This window comes from Salvelinus fontinalis, chromosome 7 (genome assembly GCF_029448725.1).
Source record: "Salvelinus fontinalis isolate EN_2023a chromosome 7, ASM2944872v1, whole genome shotgun sequence".
Lineage (NCBI taxonomy): Eukaryota > Metazoa > Chordata > Actinopteri > Salmoniformes > Salmonidae > Salvelinus > Salvelinus fontinalis.
In genome coordinates, this window is record NC_074671.1 from 8,882,574 (window position 1) to 8,905,365 (window position 22,792).

A 22,792-nucleotide genomic window follows, 5' to 3' on the forward strand; every position below is an offset into this window, starting at 1 on the left:
GTCTAGATGACAGGTCTAGATGGTCTGAATGACAGGTCTAGATGGTCTCGATGACAGGTCTAGATGACATGTCTAGATGGTCTAGATGACAGGTCTAGATGACAGGTCTAGATGGTCTAGATGACAGGTCTAGATGGTCTAGATGACAGGTCTAGATGACAGGTCTAGATGGTCTAGATGGTCTAGATGACAGGTCTAGATGGTCTAGATGACAGGTCTAGATGGTCTAGATGACAGGTCTAGATTGTCTAGATGGTCTAGATGACAGGTCTAGATGGTCTAGATGGTCTAGATGGTCTAGATGGTCTAGATGACAGGTCTAGATGGTCTAGATGACAGGTCTAGATTGTCTAGATGGTCTAGATGACAGGTCTAGATGGTCTAGATGACAGGTCTAGATGGTCTAGATGGTCTAGGTGACAGGTCTAGATGGTCTAGATGACAGGTCTAGATTGTCTAGATGGTCTAGATGACAGGTCTAGATGGTCTAGATGACAGGTCTAGATGGTCTAGATGACAGGTCTAGATGGTCTAGATGGTCTAGATGACAGGTCTAGATGGTCTAGATGGTCTAGATGACAGGTCTAGATGGTCTATATGACAGGTCTAGATGGTCTAGATGACAGGTCTAGATGGTCTAGATGACAGGTCTAGATGGTCTAGATGACAGGTCTAGATGGTCTAGATGACAGGTCTAGATGACAGGTCTAGATGACAGGTCTAGGTGGTCTAGATGACAGGTCTAGATGGTCTAGATGACAGGTCTAGATGACAGGTCTAGGTGACAGGTCTAGATGGTCTAGATGGTCTAGATGGTCTAGGTGACAGGTTTAGATTGTCTAGATGACAGGTCTAGATGGTCTAGATGACAGGTCTAGATGGTCTAGATGACAGGTCTAGATGGTCTAGATGGTCTAGATGGTCTAGATGACAGGTCTAGATGACAGGTCTAGATGACAGGTCTAGATGACAGGTCTAGATGACAGGTCTAGATGGTCTAGATGACAGGTCTAGATGGTCTAGATGGTCTAGATGGTCTAGATGGTCTAGATGACAGGTCTAGATGGTCTAGATGACAGGTCTAGATGGTCTAGATGGTCTAGATGGTCTAGATGGTCTAGGTGACACGTCTAGATGGTCTAGATGGTCTAGGTGACACGTCTAGATGGTCTAGATGACAGGTCTAGATGGTCTAGATGGTCTAGATGACACGTCTAGATGGTCTAGATGACACGTCTAGATGGTCTAGGTGACAGGACTAGATGGTCTAGGTGACACGTCTAGATGGTCTAGGTGACAGGACTAGATGGTCTAGGTGACACGTCTAGATGGTCTAGATGACAGGTCTAGATGGTCTAGATGGTCTAGATGACAGGACTAGATGGTCTAGGTGACAGGTCTAGATGGTCTAGATGACAGGTCTAGATGGTCTAGGTGACAGGACTAGATGGTCTAGATGACAGGTCTACATGGTCTAGATGTATAGTAATGTACTTCTGTTACACCATGGATACTGTATAGTCCTGTACTGTTGTTACAACATGGGTACTGTATAGTCCTGTTACAACATGGATACTGTATAGTCCTGTTACAACATGGATACTGTATAGTCCTGTTACAACATGGATACTGTATAGTCCTGTTACAACATGGATACTGTATAGTCCTGTTACAACATGGATACTGTATTGTCCTGTACTGCTGTTACACCATGGATAAAAGACACCAGAGACAGAGGAGAAGAGGCATGTTGGATCCTGGATCCCAGTGGTGAGGAAGGGGTTAAACGGCAGTACACCTGCGGCTCTGCTGCCTCAACCAGTGAGGAGATGAGATCTCATTGTAGCACCATATGTCACTGTGTGAAAAGCACTAGAAAATCTCTCAGGATTCGTGGAAGGTTGTTTTGCGAGTGGGGATATAAACACAGAAAGGAAAGGCTCATGAATACAGTCAGTCAGAAGCTGCTACCAGTCTCACTCTGATGAATACAGTCAGTCAGAAGCTGCTACCAGTCTCACTCTGATGAATACAGTCATTCAGTCAGTCAGTCAGAAGCTGCTACCAGTCTCACTCTGATGAATACAGTCATTCAGTCAGTCAGTCAGAAGCTGCTACCAGTCTCACTCTGATGAATACAGTCAGTCAGTCAGAAGCTGCTACCAGTCTCACTCTGATGAATACAGTCATTCAGTCAGTCAGTCAGAAGCTGCTACCAGTCTCACTCTGATGAATACAGTCAGTCAGAAGCTGCTACCAGTCTCACTCTGATGAATACAGTCAGTCAGTCAGAAGCTGCTACCAGTCTCACTCTGATGAATACAGTCAGTCAGTCAGAAGGTGCTGCCAGTCTCACTCTGATGAATACAGTCATTCAGTCAGAAGCTGCTACCAGTCTCACTCTGATGAATACAGTCAGTCAGTCAGTCAGAAGCTGCTACCAGTCTCACTCTGATGAATACAGTCATTCAGTCAGAAGCTGCTACCAGTCTCACTCTGATGAATACAGTCAGTCAGTCAGTCAGAAGCTGCTACCAGTCTCACTCTGATGAATACAGTCATTCAGTCAGAAGCTGCTACCAGTCTCACTCTGATGAATACAGTCAGTCAGTCAGTTAGAAGCTGCTACCAGTCTCACTCTGATGAATACAGTCAGTCAGTCAGAAGCTGCTACCAGTCTCACTCTGATGAATACAGTCATTCAGTCAGTCAGTCAGAAGCTGCTTCCAGTCTCACTCTGATGAATACAGTCATTCAGTCAGTCAGTCAGAAGCTGCTACCAGTCTCACTCTGATGAATACAGTCATTCAGTCAGTCAGTTAGAAGCTGCTACCAGTCTCACTCTGATGAATACAGTCATTCAGTCAGTCAGTTAGAAGCTGCTACCAGTCTCACTCTGATGAATACAGTCATTCAGTCAGTCAGTTAGAAGCTGCTACCAGTCTCACTCTGATGAATACAGTCATTCAGAAGCTGCTACCAGTCTCACTCTGATGAATACAGTCATTCAGTCAGTCAGTCAGAAGCTGCTTCCAGTCTCACTCTGATGAATACAGTCAGTTAGAAGCTGCTACCAGTCTCACTCTGATGAATACAGTCAGTTAGAAGCTGCTACCAGTCTCACTCTGATGAATACAGTCATTCAGTCAGTCAGTCAGAAGCTGCTGCCAGTCAGCTCCGTTTGCATTTAGTTGTCTCTCAAATGTCTTTCGGCCTAAAAACAAACACACAAACAGACAGACAGACAAAATAGAGAGAGGAAGGAGGAGGGAAAAAAAAGTACCTCACTTAAAGAATTGAATTCTAACCTCTCTCCTCCTCTCTCCTCTCTCCTCTCTCCTTCTCTCTCCTCCTGTCTAATGCCCCAGCTCACAGAATTCAGCTCCCCTTTTCACTTGTAAATAAAAACATTTTTGCTGTTTTTCTCCAAAAAAGGTAGAACCATTTTGAGCTCCATGTAAAGCCCTCTGTGGAAAAGGTTTTACACGGAACCCAAAACAGTTTTACTAGGAACCAACAAAGGGTTCTACTAAGGGCACTTATTTTGTATTAATAAAAAATCTGAGAACAGTAATATATTACACACATGAAGGTACACTTAATCAGTAATTTCAGATAAAAAAAAAACAACACAAATGTGGTATTGCTGAAATGCTAATGCATGGCTGAAATGCTGATGAATGGCTGAAATGCTAATGCATGGTTGAAATGATAATGCATGGCTGAAATGCTAATGCATGGCTGAAATGATAATGCATGGCTGAAATGCTAATGCATGGCTGAAATGCTAATGCATGGCTGAAATGCTAATGCAAGGTTGAAATGATAATGCATGGCTGAAATGCTAATGCATGGTTGAAATGATAATGCATGGCTGAAATGCTAATGCATGGCTGAAACGCTAATGCATGGCTGAAATGATAATGAATGGCTGAAATGCTAATGAATGGCTGAAATGCTAATGAATGGTTGAAATGCTAATGCATGGCTGAAATGCTAATGCATGGTTGAAATGATAATGCATGGTTGAAATGATAATGCATGGCTGAAATGATAATGCATGGCTGAAATGATAATGCATGGCTGAAATGCTAATGCATGGCTGAAATGCTAATGCATGGTTGAAATGCTAATGCATGATTGAAATGCTAATGCATGACTGAAATGCTAATGCATGGCTGAAATGCTAATGAATGGCTGAAATGATAATGCATGGCTGAAATGATAATGCATGGCTGAAATGCTAATGCATGGCTGAAATGATCATGCCTGGCTGAAATGCTAATGCATGGCTGAAATACTAATGCATGGCTGAAATTCTAATGCATGGCTGATGCATGGCTGAAATGCTAATGCATGGCTGAAATGCTAATGCATGGTTAAAATGATAATGCATGGTTGAAATGATAATGCATGGCTGAAATGCTAATGGTTGGCTGAAATGATAATGCATGGCTGAAATGCTAATGCCTGGTTATCTTCCATTTTGGACCTGACTCTGTATACATATCTACATATCTGAGAAGAATCCCTCTTGGTTCCTACTTTTAAAACATAATCAACCCTTTAGAGCAGGGATGTCGAAAGCATTCGGTCTTCAACAAATGTGTTATATTTCCTTGCCGTCAAAATGTTCACACAAAAAAAAAGCATTTTTGATGTTCCCTGACTGTAGTGATTATTAGTGAGCTGGACAGTCAATAAACAATATGCATGTAGGTCTATTATCATTCATACACCGTTTTGATTTGGTTTTAGTCATTTTAAAGTATATTGAGTTCCCCCCCAACGTATTTTTTTCACTGTGTATATATATATATATATATATATATATATATATATATATATATATATATATATATATATATAAATATATTACCTGCCTGATATGTGTCTCGTGGTCGTTAGCTCCTTGGAGAAAACAGTATGGGGTCGTATGGAAACATATATCCGACAGAGTACAGAGAGATTAAAATGCTCATCAGATTTCTCCTCTTGATACCACAGGTTGACTAGGTTCATGTGAATCCAGGTTCTCCTCATTAGTAACTAGCCAGGGTTATATATATATATTTATAAACTGGGTGGTTGGAGCCCTGAATGCTGATTGGCTGAAAGCCGTGATATATATATACTTTTTTTCACCTTTATTTAACCAGGTAGGCTAGTTGAGAACAAGTTCTCATTTACAACTGCGACCTGGCCAAGATAAAGCAAAGCAGTGAGACAAAAACAACAACAACACAGAGTTACACATTAGATGAGTGTGCAAGTAGAGATACTGGGGTGCAAAGGAGCAAAATAAATAAATAAATACAGTAGGAGATGAGGTAGTTGGATGGGCTATTTACAGATGGGCTATGTACAGGTGCAGTGATCTGTGAACTGCTCTGACAGCTGGTGCTTAAAACCTGTTGAGGCTAGGGGGTGCTGTTGTCACTATTTATGGAAATCGTGTAATTTTTTAAACGGCTTCCTACAAAATTCTTGATCGTACAATATGCATATTATTATTATTATTGGATAGAAAACAGTCTATAGTTTCTATAGCCGTTGAAATTTTGTCTCTGAGTGGAACAGAACTCATTCTACAGCAATTTCCCTGACATGGAGTCAGATTTCACACATTTTGGCCCCTGTTCTGGAGTCAGTTTAAAGGCCACTGTTATTGCTATGAGTATATGGACACTGCTTACGTCTTCCCCTGGATGCCTTTACGTGATGACAATTTGAATGGTGTGGATTGCGCAATCACAGCCACTATAAATGAAAAACACGTGTAGGTAGGCACTCCTTTCCTGCTGCGTCGGACGCACGGTGGGCACCGACCCGTTCTTTTTCCAAGCATTAGTGGAGCCAGTAATATTTCTCAGGTCATGTTTCTACTCGTTATAGGAGTTAAAAACATCATAAGGTAGTTAATTTAAACCGTTTTATAGCAATTTATACCCGTTTAGTGCGATTTTGGGACATTTATTTCTGAGACACTGTGAATCTCTGGGCACGCTTCCAGTTCATGCCGAACGCAATGGGCATTTCTACATGGCAAGAGGACAGCTTTCGACCAAAAGACGATTAAACCCAAGAAAGGATTCTTTGACCAAGATTCTGATGGAAGAACAGCTCAAAGTAGGAACAATTGATTATGATAAATCGTGTTTCTGTCGAAAAATGTTAATGGCTTAGGACGCCATCTTGTTTGACGTAGCTTCGTTTGGCGCAAACTGTATTGAAAAGTAAGGATAATTTAAAAAATGTAATTCCGCGATTGTATTAAGAATTAAATTGTCTATCAATCGCTGTCCACCCTGTATTTTTTAGTCACGTTTATGAGTATTTATGTATACGACTAGATCACTGTCTAATGTGGCGCAGGACATTTTCTGACCAGCTGGGCTACTTTTCTCATTGTCTAACCATGATTTTGGTGGCTAAATATGCACATTTTCGAACAAACTGTATATGTATGTTGTAATGTGATGTTACAGGAGTGTCATCTGAAGAATTCTGAGAAGGTTAGTGAAAAAATTTATATATTTTGGCGATGTTTACGTTATCGCTCTCTTTGGCTAGAATCAATGCTGGTGTAATGTTTGCACATGTGCTATGCTAATATAACGATTTATTGTGTTTTCGCTGTAAGACACTTAGAAAATCTGAAATATTGTCTGTATTCACAGGATCTGTGTCTTTCGATTAGTGTATGCTGTGTATTTTTACGAACTGTTTGATGATTAGTAGTTAGGTAAACACGTTGCTCATTGTATTTATTCTAGTCCATTTGTGACGGTGGGTGCAATTGTAAACTATGACATCTACCTGAAATATGCACATTTTTCTAACAAAACCTATCCTATACCATAAATATGTTATCAGACTGTCATCTGATGAGCTTTTTTCTTGGTTAGTGGCTATCAATATCTTAGTTTAGCCGAATTGGTGATAGCTACTGGTGTTGGTGGACAAAGAAAAGATGGTGGATTATGCTAATGTGTTTAGCTAATAGATTTACATATTTACATATTGTGTCTTCCCTGTAAAACATTTTAAAAATCGGACATGTTGGCTGGATTCACAAGATCTGTGTCTTTCATTAGCTGTATTGGACTTTAATGTGTGAAAGTTAAATATTTAAAAAAAAAATTTTTTTTGAATTTCGCGGCTCTGCCTTTTCAGTGGGGGTGGGGGGGTGTGCCGCTAGCGGTTAAAGCTAGTGAGGGAGATATGAGTCTCCAGCTTCAGGGATTTTTGCAGTTTGTTCCAGTCATTGGCAGCAAAGAACTGGAAGGAAAGGCGGCAGAATGAGGAATTGGCTTTGGGGGTGACCAGTGAAATATACCTGCTGGAGCGCGTGCTACGGCTGGGTGCTTCTATAGTGATCAGTGAACTGAGATAAGGCGGGGCTTTACCTAGCAAATACTTATAGATGACCTGGAGCCAGTGGGTTTGGCGACGAGTATGAAGCGATGGCCAGCCAACGAGGGCATACAGGTCGCAATGGTGGGTAGTATATGGGACTTTGGTGACAAAACGCATGGCACTGTGATAGACTGCATCCAATTTATTGAGTAGGGTATTGGAGGCTATTTTGTAAATGACATCGAAGTCGAGGATCGGTAGGATGGTTAGTTTTACGAGGGTATGTTTGGCAGCGTGAGTGAAGGAGGCTTTGTTGCGAAATAGGAAGCCGATTCTAGATGTAATTTTGGATTGGAGATGCTTAATGTGAGTCTGGAAGGAGAGTTTACAGTCTATCCAGACACCTAGGTATTTGTAGTTGTCCACATATTCTAAATCAGAACCGTCCAGAGTAGTGATGCTGGACGGGCGGGCAGGTGTGGGCAGCGATCGGTTGAAGAGCATGCATTTAGTTTTACTTGCATTTAAGAGCAGTTGGAGGCCACGGAAGGAGAGTTGTATGGCATTAAAGCTTGTCTGGCGATTAGTTAAGCTGTCTAGGATCAGCGTGGCGCTAGCGGCACACCCCCCCCCCCCCCCCCCACTGAAAAACCAGTGCCGCGAAATTCAAAAAAAATATTGTTTTTAAATATTTAACTTTCACACATTAAAGTCCAATACAGCTAATGAAAGACACAGATCTTGTGAATCCAGTCAACATGTCCGATTTTTAAAATGTTTTACAGGGAAGACACAATATGTAAAGATGTACATCTATTACCTAAAAACACATTAGCATAATCCACCATCTTTTATTTGTCCACCAACACCAGTAGCCATCACCAATTCGGCTAAACTAAGATATTTATAGCCCCTAACCAACAAAAAAACTCATTAGATGACAGTCTGATAACATATTTATGGTATGGGATAGGTTTTGTTAGAAAAAAGTGCATATTTCAGGTAGATGGCATAGGTTACAATTGCACCCACCGTCACAAATGGAATAGAAAAACTACTTAGAGCAACGTGTTTACCTACTTACTAATCATCAAACATTTCGTAAAAATACACAGCATACACGAATCGAAAGACACAGATCCTGTGAATACAGACAATATTTCAGATTTTCTAAGTGTCTTACAGCGAAAACACAATAAATCGTTATATTAGCATAGCACATAGCACATAGCAGCCCAGCATTGATTCTAGCCAAAGAGAGCGATAAAAGTCAACATCGCCAAAAGATATTAATTTTTTCACTAACCTTCTCAGAATTCTTCCGATGACACTCCTGTAACATCATATTACACAATCCATATAGAGTTTGATCGCAAATGTTTATATTTAGCCACCAAAATCATGGTTAGACAATGTGAAATGTAGACAAGCTGGTCAGAAAATGTCCTTGCGCCACTTAGACAGTGATCTACTCTTATACATAAATACTCATAAACGTGACTAAAAAATATAGGGTGGACAGGGATTGATAGACAATTTAATTCTTAATACAATTGCGGAATTACATTTTTTAATTTATCCTTACTTTTCAATACAGTTTGCGCCAAGCGAAGCTACGTCAAAAAACATGGCGTCCTAAGCCACTAAAATGTTTCGACAGAAACACGATTTATCATAATAAAAATGTCCTACCTTGAGCTGTTCTTCCATCAGTATCTTGGGCAAAGGATCCTTTCTTGGGAGTAATCGTCTTTTGGTGGAAAGCTGTCCTCTTGCCATGTGGAAATGCCAACTGCGTTCGGGATGAACTGAAAAGCGTGCCCAGCTATTCACATCGTTTCAAAAATAAATGTCCCAAAATCGCACTAAACGGATATAAATTGCTATAAAACGCTTTAAATTAACTACCTTATGATGTTTTTAACTCCTATAACGAGTGAAAAGATGACCGGAGAAATATAACAGGCTAAACTAACGCTTGGAACAGGAGCGGGTCGGTGTCCAGCACGCGCGTTACGCACCAAGGAAAGACTTGCTAGCTACAGGGTTTTTTAATTTATAGGGCCTGTGAACGCGCAATCGACCCCATTGGAATCGTCATCACGTAAAGGCATCCAGGGGAAGACGTAAGAAGTGTCCGTATAGTCATAGCAAAATCAGTGCCCTTTTAACTGACTTCAGAACAGTGGCCAACATTTCTGAAATCTGACTCCATGTCAGGGAAATTGCTGTAGAATGGGCTCTGTTCCACTTAGAGACAAAATTTCAACTCCTATAGAAACTATAGACTGTTTTCTATCCAATAATAATAATAATATGCATATTGTACGATCAAGGATTTTGTGGGAAGCCGTTTCAAAAATTACCCAATTAGCATAAATAGTCTAAACAGCGCCCCCATCCCCAACAGGTTAACACAGTGTCCAAAGAAGGGCCAGAGGTATACAGAATGGTGTCGTCTGCGTAGAGATGGATCACAGAATCACCAGCAGCAAGAGCGACATCATTGATGTATGCAGAGAAAAGAGTCAGCCCGAGGATTGAACTCCGTGGCACCCCCATAGAGACTGACAGAGGTCCGGACAGACAGGCCCTCTGATTTGACACATTGAACTCTGTCTGAGAAGTAGTTAGTGAACCAGGCGAGGCAGTCATTTGAGAAACCAAGGCTGTTGAGTCTGCCAATAAGAATGTGTTGATTGACAGAGTGGAAAGCCTTGGCCAGGTCGATGAATACGGCTGCACAGTATCGTTTCTTATCGATGGCGGTTATGATGTCGTTTAGGACCTTGAGCGCGGCTGAGGTGAGACCGTATACCACAGGTATAAAAAACAGTTATTTTTAATGTTCTAATTACGTTGGTAAGCAGTTTATAATAGCAATAAGGTACCTCTGGGGTTTGTGGTATATTATACCATCTGGCCAACACCCCCTCGTGCTTTATTGCTTAAATATATACAGTGTCGTAAAAAAGTATTTGACCCCGTTCTGATGTCTATTTTTGCAGATATTTTATACTGAATGTTATCAGATCTTCAACCAAAACCTAATATTAGATAAAGGGAACCTGAATTTACAAATAACGAAAACAATTGATACTTATTTAATTAATTTAATTAACAAAGGTATGCAACACCCACTTCCCCTGTGTGAAAAAGTAATTACCATCTTACACTCAGTAACTGGTTGTGCCACCTTCAGCTGCAATGACTCCAACCAAACACTTCCTGTAGTTGTTGATCTGTCTCTCACATCGCTGTGGAGGAATGTTGGCCTACTCCTGCATACAGAACTGCTTTAACTCAGTGACATTTGTGGGTTTTCAAGCATAAATTGCTTGTGTCAAGTCCTGCCACAATATCTCAAATGGGATTAGGCCTGAACTTTGACTAAGCCATTTTAAAACGTCAAATGTGTTGCTTTTTTTTGACAGTAGATCTAACCTACTAGGCAAACTTGGGCTACAGATCTAATTATCTTCAATAAAATGTTGAACTTTGTATGTCGCTTTTCAAAGAATCTCAAAGCGCATAAAAAGTAAAACAAGAACAAACAAAGAAAAATGTAAATGATGGAGATTTAAAGTCTCAGTTGGGATGAAGTTGAGGCAGTTTGGAAAGGCAGTGGAGCGGGCATTGATGGGACAGCCAATGAGAAACAACCACAGTCTGAAACAGCAGGCCCGCTTCAACAGCCCACCACACCTGCTTCTCTGAATAGTCAGTCAGTCCATTGGAGCCGCTGGTACTGGTACTCATTTAACATTTACATTTACATTTAAGTCATTTAGCAGACGCTCTTATCCAGAGCGACTTACAAATTGGTGCATTCACCTAATGACATCCAGTGGAACAGCCACTTTACAATAGTGCATCTAAATCTTTTAAGGGGGGGGGGGGGGCAGAAGGATTGCTTTATCCTATCCTAGGTATTCCTTGAAGAGGTGGGGTTTCAGGTGTCTCCGGAAGGTGGTGATTGACTCCGCTGTCCTGGCGTCGTGAGGGAGTTTGTTCCACCATTGGGGTGCCAGAGCAGCGAACAGTTTTGACTGGGCTGAGCGGGAACTGTACTTCCTCAGTGGTAGGGAGGCGAGCAGGCCAGAGGTGGATGAACGCAGTGCCCTTGTTTGGGTGTAGGGCCTGATCAGAGCCTGAAGGTACTGAGGTGCCGTTCCCCTCACAGCTCCGTAGGCAAGCACCATGGTCTTGTAGCGGATGCGAGCTTCAACTGGAAGCCAGTGGAGAGAGCGGAGGAGCGGGGTGACGTGAGAGAACTTGGGAAGGTTGAACACCAGACGGGCTGCGGCGTTCTGGATGAGTTGTAGGGGTTTGATGGCACAGGCAGGGAGCCCAGCCAACAGCGAGTTGCAGTAATCCAGACGGGAGATGACAAGTGCCTGGATTAGGACCTGCGCCGCTTCCTGTGTGAGGCAGGGTCGTACTCTGCGGATGTTGTAGAGCATGAACCTACAGGAACGGGCCACCGCCTTGATGTTAGTTGAGAACGACAGGGTGTTGTCCAGGATCACGCCAAGGTTCTTAGCGCTCTGGGAGGAGGACACAATGGAGTTGTCAACCGTGATGGCGAGATCATGGAACGGGCAGTCCTTCCCCGGGAGGAAGAGCAGCTCCGTCTTGCCGAGGTTCAGCTTGAGGTGGTGATCCGTCATCCACACTGATATGTCTGCCAGACATGCAGAGATGCGATTCGCCACCTGGTCATCAGAAGGGGGAAAGGAGAAGATTAGTTGTGTGTCGTCTGCATAGCAATGATAGGAGAGACCATGTGAGGTTATGACAGAGCCAAGTGACTTGGTGTATAGCGAGGAATACAGCACCCACCTGGGCACCCACCTGGGTGATACCACGGCCCCTGAACAGTCCCTGGCCTTCCTCTGGACACAGCATGCAGTCCTTGGTGTAATAGTTCCAAACAGATTATTTGAATCTAAACAGCCAACCAGCTACCTAGCTTTAAAGCCAAAATACTTTTCATCATGATTCAGCAACTCTGAGAGTCAAGACCACAGGATATAGTGATCAAACCCTAGAGCAGCCAACCAAAATAAATATATCTTTACAGAGCGCTTTGCCAAGGCTACCTCACGGTGCCATGGCAACCACGCAACCACAGTTGCCGTTCATTCTGTCTATGAGGTTCTTCTAATTTGAAGTGTGTAAAAGGCATGCAGTGTTTTGGCCTAGCTAGCCTTGCCTGGCTGGTGTGATCTGCTGTAGGAGGTCTTACAAGAGGATGTGCTTACAAGAGTTGAACAGGGAGTCTGGTACTCTGGTTGGTGGTGTATGTATGTTTATGTGTTTGTGTATGTGTGTTCATATAACTCTGGCCTCACACTGTAGAGTCTGGATAGTCAATGGTGGCTCATTAATAAAATGTCTCTATGTTGAGCAGGTATAGCAGTAGCTATTAGCTCTGTGACTGGGAGCAGGGTAAACATTTTGTCTGGGATGTATAGCAGCAGCCATTAGCTCTATGACTGGGAGCAGGGTAAACATTTTGTCTGGGCTGTATAGCAGTAGCCGTTAGCCCTGTGACTGGGAGATAGCAGCAGCCATTAGCCCTGTGATCTGGAGATAGCAGCAGCCATTAGCCCTGTGACCTGGAGATAGCAGCAGCCATTAGCCCTGTGATCTGGAGATAGCAGCAGCCATTAGCCCTGTGACCTGGAGATAGCAGCAGCCATTAGCCCTGTGATCTGGAGATAGCAGCAGCCATTAGCCCTGTGACCTGGAGATAGCAGCAGCCATTAGCCCTGTGATCTGGAGATAGCAGCAGCCATTAGCCCTGTGACCTGGAGATAGCAGCAGCCATTAGCCCTGTGATCTGGAGATAGCAGCAGCCATTAGCCCTGTGATCTGGAGATAGCAGCAGCCATTAGCCCTGTGATCTGGAGATAGCAGCAGCCATTAGCCCTGTGACCTGGAGATAGCTGCAGCAATTAGCCCTGTGACCTGGAGATAGCTGCAGCCATTAGCCCTGTGACTGGGAGATAGCTGCAGCCATTAGCCCTGTGATCTGGAGATAGCAGCAGCCATTAGCCCTGTGATCTGGAGATAGCAGCATCCATTAGCCCTGTGATCTGGAGATAGCAGCAGCCATTAGCCCTGTGACTGGGAGATAGCAGCAGCCATTAGCCCTGTGATCTGGAGATAGCAGCAGCCATTAGCCCTGTGACCTGGAGATAGCAGCAGCCATTAGCCCTGTGATCTGGAGATAGCAGCATCCATTAGCCCTGTGACTGGGAGATAGCAGCAGCCATTAGCCCTGTGACTGGGAGATAGCAGCAGCCATTAGCCCTGTGATCTGGAGATAGCAGCAGCCATTAGCCCTGTGATCTGGAGATAGCAGCAGCCATTAGCCCTGTGACTGGGAGATAGCAGCAGCCATTAGCCCTGTGATCTGGAGATAGCAGCAGCCATTAGCCCTGTGATCTGGAGATAGCAGCAGCCATTAGCCCTGTGACTGGGAGATAGCAGCAGCCATTAGCCCTGTGATCTGGAGATAGCAGCAGCCATTAGCCCTGTGATCTGGAGATAGCAGCAGCCATTAGCCCTGTGATCTGGAGATAGCAGCAGCCATTAGCCCTGTGATCTGGAGATAGCAGCAGCCATTAGCCCTGTGACCTGGAGATAGCAGCAGCCATTAGCCCTGTGACCTTGAGATAGCAGCAGCCATTAGCCCTGTGATCTGGAGATAGCAGCAGCCATTAGCCCTGTGATCTGGAGATAGCAGCAGCCATTAGCCCTGTGATCTGGAGATAGCAGCAGCCATTAGCCTTGTGACTGGGAGCAGGGTGAACATATTGCCTGGTTCACATCAGCTCTGTTGTATTGCTCTGGGTCTGCTGGTCAGATGGGACATCATATGGTAGCAGGATGAGGGCCAAATGCAGATAGCAGGTCCTTACTGTGACATCGGCTTTGGGGTAAACACGCACACATACACAATGAAACAGTCTGGACATAGTGGAGGACAGTTGGGTAAAATTCCATTTCAATGCCATTAACGTCCATTCAGTTGCTCATAAAATATGAAGCAGCGTTTGAAGAATGTTAAATGAATCAACAATAAATCAATAAATCATTACATTCTAAAAAGGAATGGACATTTTCTAATCGTGATTTCTCCCCGAGGTTTTTAAAAATATAGACTAGAAATAGGAAGTGGACTAGAAGAGCATTCTAAGGAGTGACCAGGATGTACATTTTCACCAACTCAGTGAGATTGTTCTGGTTGTTTGGGTTTCTGGTTGGAGGTTCTGTTCATCTATCAATCTGCACTCTTCTACGGCCTGCTGCTGCTTTTGCATGTTCAGTTAGATTTGGGATTAAACATGCTTTTCTCTCTCCTCTCCTTCTCCTTCCTCTGCTTTACTACCCTCCTCTCCTTTACCCTCCTCTCCCATACCTGCTCCCTCCCCTCCCTCCTACCGCCTCTCCCCCCTCCTCTCCCCTACCTGCTTTCTCCCCTCCCTCCTACATGCTCCCTCCTCTCCCCTACCTATTCCCTCCGCTCCTCTACCTACTCCCTTCCCCCTCTGCCATACCTGCTCCCTCCCCTCCCCTCCCTCCTACCTCCTCTCCCCCCTCCTCTCCCCTACCTGCTCCCCCCCTCCCCTCCCTCATACCTGCTCCCTCCTCTCCCCTACCTATTCCCTCCTCTCCTCTCTCCTACCTACTCCCTCCCCTCCTCTCCCCTACCTGCTCCCTCCTCTCCCCTACCTACTCCCTTCCCCCTCTCCCCTACCTACTCCCTCCCTCCTCTCCCCTACCTGCTCCCTCCTCTCCCCTACCTGCTCCCTCCTCTCCCCTACCTACTCCCTCCCCCCTCTCCCCTACCTGCTCCATCCTCTCCTCTCTTTGCCCCTACCTGCTCCCTCCTCTCCCCTACCTACTCCCTCCCCCTCTCCCCTACCTGCTCCCTCCTCTCCCCTAACTTCTCCCTCCCCCCTCTCCCCTACCTGCTCCCTCCTCTCCCCTACCTACTCCCTCCCCCTCTCCCCTACCTGCTCCCTCCTCCCTACCTACTCCCTCCCCCTCTCCCCTACCTGCTCCCTCCTCTCCCCTACCTACTCCCTCCCCCTCTCCCCTACCTGCTCCATCCTCTCCTCTCCTCGCCCCTACTCCCTCCCCCTCTCCCCTACCTGCTCCCCCCCTCCCCTCCCTCATACCTGCTCCCTCCTCTCCCCTACCTATTCCCTCCTCTCCTCTCCCCTACCTACTCCCTCCCCTCCTCTCCCCTACCTGCTCCCTCCTCTCCCCTACCTACTCCCTTCCCCCTCTCCCCTACCTACTCCCTCCCTCCTCTCCCCTACCTGCTCCCTCCTCTCCCCTACCTGCTCCCTCCTCTCCCCTACCTACTCCCTCCCCCCTCTCCCCTACCTGCTCCATCCTCTCCTCTGTTCGCCCCTACCTGCTCCCTCCTCTCCCCTACCTATTCCCTCCTCTCCTCTCCCCTACCTACTCCCTCCCTCCTCTCCCCTCCCTGCTCCCTCCTCTCCCCTACCTGCTCCCTCCTCTCCCCTACCTACTCCCTCCCCCCTCTCCCCTACCTGCTCCATCCTCTCCTCTCTTCGCCCCTACCTACTCCCTCCCCCTCTCCCCTACCTACTCCCTCCCCCTCTCCCCTACCTACTCCCTCCCCCTCTCCCCTACCTGCTCCCTCCTCTCCCCTAACTTCTCCCTCCCCCCTCTCCCCTACCTGCTCCCTCCTCTCCCCTACCTACTCCCTCCCCCTCTCCCCTACCTGCTCCCTCCTCCCTACCTACTCCCTCCTCCTCTCCCCTACCTACTCCCTCCTCTCCCCTACCTACTCCCTCCCCCTCTCCCCTACCTGCTCCCTCCTCTCCCCTAACTTCTCCCTCCCCCCTCTCCCCTACCTGCTCCCTCCTCTCCCCTACCTACTCCCTCCCCCTCTCCCCTACCTGCTCCCTCCTCCCTACCTACTCCCTCCTCCTCTCCCCTACCTGCTCCCTCCTCTCCCCTACCTACTCCCTCCCCCTCTCCCCTACCTGCTCCATCCTCTCCTCTCCTCGCCCCTACTCCCTCCCCCTCTCCCCTACCTACTCCCTCCCCCTCTCCCCTACCTGCTCCACCCTCTCCTCTCCTCTCCCCTACCTGCTCCCTCCTCTCCCCTACCTACTCCCTCCCCCCTCTCCCCTACCTGCTCCATCCTCTCCTCTCCTCTGCCATAGATCCATTGCTCTGTGGGCTGTCTTATGTAACTTCTGTGGGCTACTGCTTTGTTCCTCCCTCCTCTGCTCCTTTCTGGTCAGGTACCACGTCTCCTTATTCCTACTCTTTTCATTGTGGCGCTCTGACTACTTAGCATGCGTAGTGAGTCTAGTCTAGTCCCAGATCACAGTTATCACTGCCTCCATCGTCTCTCCCAGCCTTCCATCTCACCATCTCACCTCGCTCCCTCCATCTTGCTGGAAATGTGTGTGTGTGTGTGTGTGTGTGTGTGTGTGTGTGTGTAGGGGGTCAGGGGTTCTATGTGGGTATATGCATCTCTGTGGGTATACGTGTGTTTGTGTACATGCCTGCATGCATATTTGTTACACTCTGTACGTGTGCGTGTGCTCTCATAGTGTTTATTAATATGTGTGTGTTAGCACCAAGACGTTGACATGTGACAAGACGATGAGGCGGGCCAAATAGACTGACCGTAACTGGGTCATCATATCACACCCCAGTGACCCTGACAGACAGCTTTGCAGACCAATCAAATCAGCCTATTTAAGCTGTCAGGTCAGTGAAGCATTTTTCCACAACAGCAGTAGTATTACAGGCCAAACCTGCCATGTACCCAGCAGAGCTAACCAGCTCCAGCTCCGTATCTGTCTTTTTCCTTTGTTATCTTACTGTGTGCATGACTGCAGCTCACAAGCAGGCAGGCAGGCAGACAGGTATTTCAGTCAAGGTATTTCACATCAGCAGCAGACAGAGGTTGTCTGGCACGCTCTCTCACACACGCCAACTTTGTGTCAGAGCATTTCGTTATATTTTGTACCTAGATCCGAGACACTCCATTTCGTATGATATGTTACATTTCGTATCGAATGTATTCATTTGTGGATGTCCATCATCCATTTCGTATGATATGTACGAATTACAATGTGTATCGTACAGTACGTTTTGAATTTGCAAAAATAACAATATGTTACGAATTTGAAAACGTATGATATGTTATGAATTCCAATTTGTTGTGGCTAACGTTGGCTAGGTGGCTAATTGTAATGTTGGCTCGCTGGCTAACTTTAGCTAGGGATTAGGGTTAAGATAAGGAGTTGGGTTAAAGGGTTAAGGTTAGGGTTAGGGGAAGGGTTAGCTTACATGCTAAGTACGGTAGTTGCAAAGTAGCAAAACATTAGAATGTAGGTGAAATGTTGCTAATTAGCTCAAACGGTAAAGTTGTTCATGATGAGATTTGAACACACAACCTTTGGCTTGCTAGACCTTTGCGTTATAGTTTGTGTAGCCTACAGACTTACACACAACTTTTCTAACTACTGCATTCCCTGTCTTAGTAAACATAAGCACAATTTAATGTTATTTTTTTAGGAGGGGAGTATGCTACCTGCAGCGATTTACATGTTTTACACAAATACACTACTTCACCAAAATTATGTGGAAACCTGCTCATCGAACTTCTCATCCCAAAATCATGGGCATCAATATGGGGTTGGTCCCCACTTTGCTGCTATAACAGCCTCCATTCTTCTGGAAAGGCTTTCCACTAGATGTTGGAACATTTCTGCAGGGGTTTGCTTCCATTCAGCAATAGTGAGGTCGGGCACTGATGTTGGGCGATTAATCTTGGCTTGCGTTCGTATTCATCCCAAAGTTGTTCAATGGGGTTGAGGCCAGGGTTCTGTGCAGTAGAGTCAAGTTCTACCGCACCGATCTCAACAAACCATTTCTGTATGGACCTTACTTTGTGCATGCTGAAAAAGGAAAAGGCCTGCCCCAAACTGTTGCCACAAAATTGGAAGCACAGAATTATCAACAATATCATTGAATGCTGTAGCGTTAAGATTTCCCTTCACTGGAACTAAGGGGCCTAGCCCGAACCATGACAAATAGTCCCAGACCGTTATTCCTCCTCCACCAAACTTTACAGTTGGCACTATGCATTCGGGCGGTTAGCGTTCTCCTGGCATCTGCCAAACCCAGATTTGTCCCTCAGACGGCCAGATAATGAAAAGAAATGAATCACTCCATAGAATGCTCTTACACTACTCCAGAATCCAATGGTGGCGAGCTTTACACCACTCCAGCCGACGCTTGGCATTGCACATGGTGATGTTAGGTTTGTGTGCAGCTGCTCAGCCATGGAAACCCATTTCCTGAAGCTCCCGGTGAACAGTTCTTGTGCTGATGTTGCTTCCAGAGGCAGTTTGTGACTTGGTAGTGAGTGTTGCAACCGAGGACAGATTATTTTTTACACGTTACGCGCTTCAGCACTCGGCGGTCCTGTTCTGTGAGCTTATGTGGCCTACCACTTCGTGGCTTAGCCATTGTTGCTCCTAGACATTTCCACTTCACAATAACAGCACTTACAGTTGACCGGTGGCAGGTCTAGCAGGGTAGAAATTTGATGAACTGACTTGTTGAAAAGGTGGCATCCTATGACAGTCACATTGAAAGTCCACTGAGCTCTTCAGTAAGGCCATTCTACTGCCAATGTTTGTCTTTGGAGATTGCATAGTTGTGTGCTCGATATTATACACCTGTCAGCAACGGGTGTGGCTGAAATAGCCGAATCCACTAATTTGAAGGGGTGTCCACATACTTTTGCACATATAGTGTACATCAGTGGCATTCGGTGCCGTTTATGATGAGAAAGGACGATTTATTTTTCTCATGAGCATGTCCTTATTTCTATTACAGCATATTGGATGACAGTCATTCATATTCCATTCACCCAGTTCAATGTAACATCGATAGGTTTAGGCTACTACATGATTCTACAATTATCCCTATACCCAGCATGAGGTTACTACAACCTAGCGAAAGTTGACAATGTAGATGCACACATGTCGAGAGTAAAATTTGAGGTGACAGACAGTGACACATTCAATACCGCCTTGCACACTCTTGCCTGCATCTAGCTGATCTAGGTTCTAATCATTAGTCTAACTGTTGCAAATTAGAGTTTCTATTGGACAAATCCAGGTATGTTTATCCCCGTTTAGTTCGATTTGCTTATGTTTAAAAAAAAGTTTTACAACAGAATCGGTGGAATGAATACACCCCTGATCACACGTAAACACAGATCACTTTCATAGCAGCCACTTTGTATTCCTTCTCGCATCTATGTGCTCTCCTCCTCTCACCTCTTCCCTTCACTTGTGGAAATTCCACAAATTAACTTTTAACAAGGCACACCTGTTATTAACATAGCATAGTCTGTGGTCTGTTGAAGATAACATAGTCTGTGGTCTGTTGAAGATAACATAGTCTGTGGTCTGTTGAAGATAACATAGTCTGTGGTCTGTTAAAGATAACATAGTCTATGGTCTGTTAAAGATAACATATTCTATGGTCTGTTAAAAGTAACATAGTCTGTGGTCTGTTAAAGATAACATAGTCTATGATCTGTTAAAGATACCATATTCTATGTTCTGTTAAAGATAACATAGTCTGTGGTCTGTTGAAGATAACATAGTCTGTGGTTTTGAAGATAACATAGTCTGTGGTCTGTTGAAGATAACATGGTCTGTTGAAGATAATTTATCATCCAATAAGATACAGTCTATGGTCTGTTAAAGATAACAGTTTAAGTTTAAGATAGCATAGCATCCAAGAAGAGACAGATTGAAGGAGCCTTCAAATGTTCCTCCCTTCACATGGTCTAGTTTATCATTAATCCAGCCACCCGTATGAGTGTGGATTATGCTGTTGACACTATCCAGGCCACAATCAAAACAGACACTTCATTTGGACGGGATGTGCCCCGGCTTTGCACAAATCATTCCTTTAAATGGGGCTGGGATAAGAGAGAAAATAGAAAGGGGAGTGATGTGATTATGCATGCCTCATCATCTCCCTCAGACTGTCTGGAGTGAAAGAGAGGATATCATACATGTGTGTGACAGAAAGAGAGGCAGACAGAGAGAGAAATAGAGAGTGAGAGTGAGAGTGAGAGAGTGAGAGTGAGAGTGAGAGTGAGAGTGAGAGAGAGAGAGAGAGAGAGAGAGAGAGAGAGAGAGAGAGAGAGAGGAGAGAGAGAGAGAGAGAGAGAGAGAGAGAGAGAGAGAGAGAGAGAGAGAGAGAGAGAGAGAGAGAGAGAGAGAGAGAGAGAGAGAGAGAGAGAGAGAGAGAGAGAAGGATGATTAAAGACATTTCAAATGCTATGTTATGGACAAAAGGGAAAATAAATAAACATAAATATGGGTTGTATTTACAATGGTGTTTGTTCTTCACTGGTTGCCCTTTTCTTGAGGCAAAGGGTCACAAATATTGCAGCTGTGATGTCACACTGTGGTATTTCACCCACTAGATATGGGAGTTTAGGGGTCTGTGTAATCTCAGGATATTTTACCAGAATTTTGCATGCAGTCTCAATTTGGTGTTTGTCACATTTAGCTAATTCTTGGTTGGTGAGCGGACCCCAGACCTCATAAAGGGCAATGGGTTCTATAACTGATTCAAGTATTTTTAGCCAGATCCCAATTGGTACAGTTGAATTTGAATTTGATGTTCCTTGTGATGGCATAGAAGGCCCTTCTTGCCTTGTCTCTCAGATCGTTCACAGCTTTGTGGAAGTTACCTGTGGCACTGATGTTTAGGCCGAGGTATGTATAGTTTTTTGTGTGCTCTAGGGCAACGGTGTCTAGATGGAATTTGTATTTGTGGTCCTGGCGACTGGACCTTGTTTGGGACAACATTATGTTGGTCTTACTGAGATTTACTGTCAGGGCCCAGGTCTGTCAGGGCCCAGGTCTGACAGAATCTGTGAAGATTTAGGTGCTGCTGTAGGCCCTCCTTGTTAGGGGACAGAAGAAGCAGATCATCAGCAAACAGTAGACATTTGACTTCCGATTCTAGCTGGGTGAGTCCGGGTGCTGCAGACTGTTCTAGTGCCCTCGCCAATTCTCTCCCCCCCCCCCCCCCCCCCCCCCTCTCTCTCTCTCCACAGTGTTCACCCCTAAGGTGATGGGTATGGCGATAGCCCGCTATGACTTCAGCTCCAGGGACACCAGAGAGCTGTCTCTACAGGAGGGAGACGTAGTCAAGATCTACACCAAGTCAGGAGCCAATGGCTGGTGGAGAGGAGAGGTCAGCGGCAGGGTGAGTGCCCCCCCCCCCACACATACAGTGCAATGTGAAAATGTGTTTGAAGTTTTTGATTTTTTTTTATATATTTGCAAAAATGTCCCCCCAAAAACTGTTTTTGCTTTGTCATTATGGGGTATTGTGTGTATATTAATGAGAGGGGGGGGGGGGGGGGGGTGATTTAGTACATTTTAGAAAAAGCCTGTAATGGAATAACATTTCGAAAAAGTCAAGGGGTCTGAATACTTTTGCAAATGCACCATACATACCATATACACACACCAACACTGCACCTCTCTGATGGTTGGGTCTACTGTTTGATATTGCATATGAACACGTCCTATTCTAATGCAGGATGTGTGTATGTTTTCGTGTGAGTGTGCAGTTATGTTTGTACACATGTCTGCTTCTGACAGTGGGGCCTAAGAGATGTGAGTGACTCTAATAAAGAGATGTGAGTGACTCTAATAAAGAGATGTGAGTGACTCTAATAAAGAGATGTGAGTGACTCTAATAAAGAGATGTGAGTGACTCTAATAAAGAGATGTGAGTGACTCTAATAAAGAGATGTGAGTGACTCTAATAAAGAGATGTGAGTGACTCTAATAAAGAGATGTGAGTGACTCTAATAAAGAGATGTGAGTGACTCTAATAAAGAGATGTGAGTGACTCTAATAATGAGATGTGAGTGACTCTAATAATGAGATGTGAGTGACTCTAATAATGAGATGTGAGTGACTCTAATAATGTGTGGGAGTGACTCTAATAAAGAGATGTGAGTGACTCTAATAAAGAGATGTGAGTGACTCTAATAAAGAGATGTGAGTGACTCTAATAAAGAGATGTGAGTGACTCTAATAAAGAGATGTGAGTGACTCTAATAATGTGTGGGAGTGTTTTTGTGCGAATGTCTGTGTAGACTGATGTCTGTTGTCTGTCTGTCAGAATCGGCTATAGCGATCACTAAACAACTCTGTAACAGAGTAGTGCAGTGCCCGCCGCTCTTTAGAGTGGGACAGATGGGCCGGTGTTATCTAGTAACACCTGACTCTTTAGAGTGGGATAGATGGGCCGGTGTTATCTAGTAATGTCTGACTCTTTAGAGTGGGATAGATGGGCCGGTGTTATCTAG

General features: G+C 45.0%; 1 protein-coding gene across 1 annotated transcript in view; it reads left to right on the top strand.

Annotated features, from left to right (window-relative positions):
- The window catches only part of LOC129858888 (guanine nucleotide exchange factor VAV3-like), a gene marked incomplete at its 5' end in the record, with an annotated part of 45,045 nt that overhangs the window by 14,993 nt on the left and 7,260 nt on the right, over positions 1 to 22,792 (top strand). Inside the window, one exon of the mRNA XM_055928125.1 lies at positions 21,524 to 21,675. Coding sequence (XP_055784100.1) covers positions 21,524 to 21,675 — 152 coding nt within the window. The remainder of the gene's footprint in view (positions 1 to 21,523; positions 21,676 to 22,792) is intronic.